The sequence below is a fragment of the Lepisma saccharinum genome, chromosome 19 (assembly GCF_977018435.1).
Source record: "Lepisma saccharinum chromosome 19, izLepSacc3.1, whole genome shotgun sequence".
In the NCBI taxonomy this organism is placed as follows: Eukaryota; Metazoa; Arthropoda; class Insecta; order Zygentoma; family Lepismatidae; genus Lepisma; species Lepisma saccharinum.
In genome coordinates this window covers 19,648,859-19,650,328 of record NC_139247.1, presented here as the reverse complement: position 1 = coordinate 19,650,328, position 1,470 = coordinate 19,648,859, and the positions used below count along the sequence as shown (strand labels likewise).

The following is a 1,470-nucleotide window of genomic DNA, read 5'->3' as shown; positions in this document are numbered from 1 at the left end:
GTTTTGGCGCTAGCGCTGAATCTCCGTGAGTTAATATGCAAAGAGTGTCAGCGGTGGTATTCCAATTGACACCTAGAGTTTTTGTACTGTCGTCGTTAAACAGAATCGTGTCTTTAACTTCCCGTAGCTCTAAAGGTATAGTTTCCATTACTCTTGCAGAATTGGATGCCCATTTTCATAGCTTAAATCCACCTGCCGATAATAATGCTGACAGTTCTTCACGTAGATTAATGGCTTGATTCTCGTCTTCTTACCCTGACAGCAAGTCATCTATATAAAAGTCTCTCTTCAGTATTTCAGCAGCTTGTGGATAGTTGTGCATTTCTGTCGCTAGTTGCTGTAGGCATTTAGTTGCTAGATATGAGCTAGCTGTCAGGCCATAAGTTACAGTGTTTAATTCGTAGATCATCAGTCTTTCGTCGTGAGATTTTCTCCATAATATGCACTGTAATTTCCTATCAGAAGGGTGCATATGAATCATCCTATACATCTTATCAATATCAGATTTCAGAGCAATTATATGAGTCCTGAAGCGAAGCAGTAACCCGAACAGATCCTCTTGTAGAACCGGTCCTGCACTTTGTAGACAATTGAGTGACCTGCCACTGGTCGTTTTTGCTGAAGCGTCGAATACGACCCGTACTTTCGTCGTGGAGCTGGCTGTATTCACAACTGTGTGATGGGGAATGAAATATCGGATGTCTTCAGTTGCTGGCGCCTCTCGCACTTCTTGCACTGCTTGCATGTGGTGTAATCTCTCGTACTCGTTCATAAATTCCACATATTCTTCTTTCAATTCCAGTTCTCTCTCTAGTCGGCGTTCTAACTGTAAAAATCTGGTGTGTGCATGTTCCAAAGATTCCCCTAATGCTGTTCTTTCTTCGGTCAAAGGTAAGCGTACCGTGTAAGTGCCATCTTCATTCCTTTCTGTAGTTTGGCGAAAATGTGCTTCCATTTTCTTTTCTTTAGGCGACATGATTTCTTCCGACAAATCTTCCACCGACCAGAAACGATGTAAAAGGATTTCCAACGGCTCACCCTGTATGATGAATGATCTGCTTTGATGTGACGTTGTTCCTGGAGTGTTGCCCACTACAATCCAGCCAAACTGTGTGTTTTGTAACGTAGGATAAGGTCCTTGTTTCGACATCTTCTCTGGCAGTAGGATATCGAAAAATATACTTTAAGAAATTAAAAGGTCAATCTTTGCAGGAACATTGAAGTTTTCATCCGCCAGGTCAATATCTGTAGGTATCTCCGATGTCGAAGTATCCATTTATTCTGCAGGCAAACGTTCAGTAATATTTTTCAAGGCAGAACATTGTGCCTCTACAGTAAATTCATTGAATCTTGATTTTAATTCCACATTCACAGCATAAGGTGAATTTACAGTGTTGGAACTTATTCCCTGTATCAACGTATTTTGTCTCTGTCTTCGTAACCCAAGACGTTGTACCGTATCTATACCAA

General features: G+C 41.2%; 1 protein-coding gene across 1 annotated transcript; it reads right to left on the bottom strand.

Moving 5' to 3' along the window:
• Positions 1–250: 250 nt before the first annotated feature.
• On the bottom strand, positions 251–1,150 carry LOC146002954 (uncharacterized). The gene has a single exon (XM_083141114.1). The coding sequence runs from the start codon at positions 1,148–1,150 to the stop codon at positions 251–253; it is 900 nt and encodes a 299-aa protein (XP_082997240.1).
• Between the last annotated feature and the right edge of the window lie 320 nt (positions 1,151–1,470).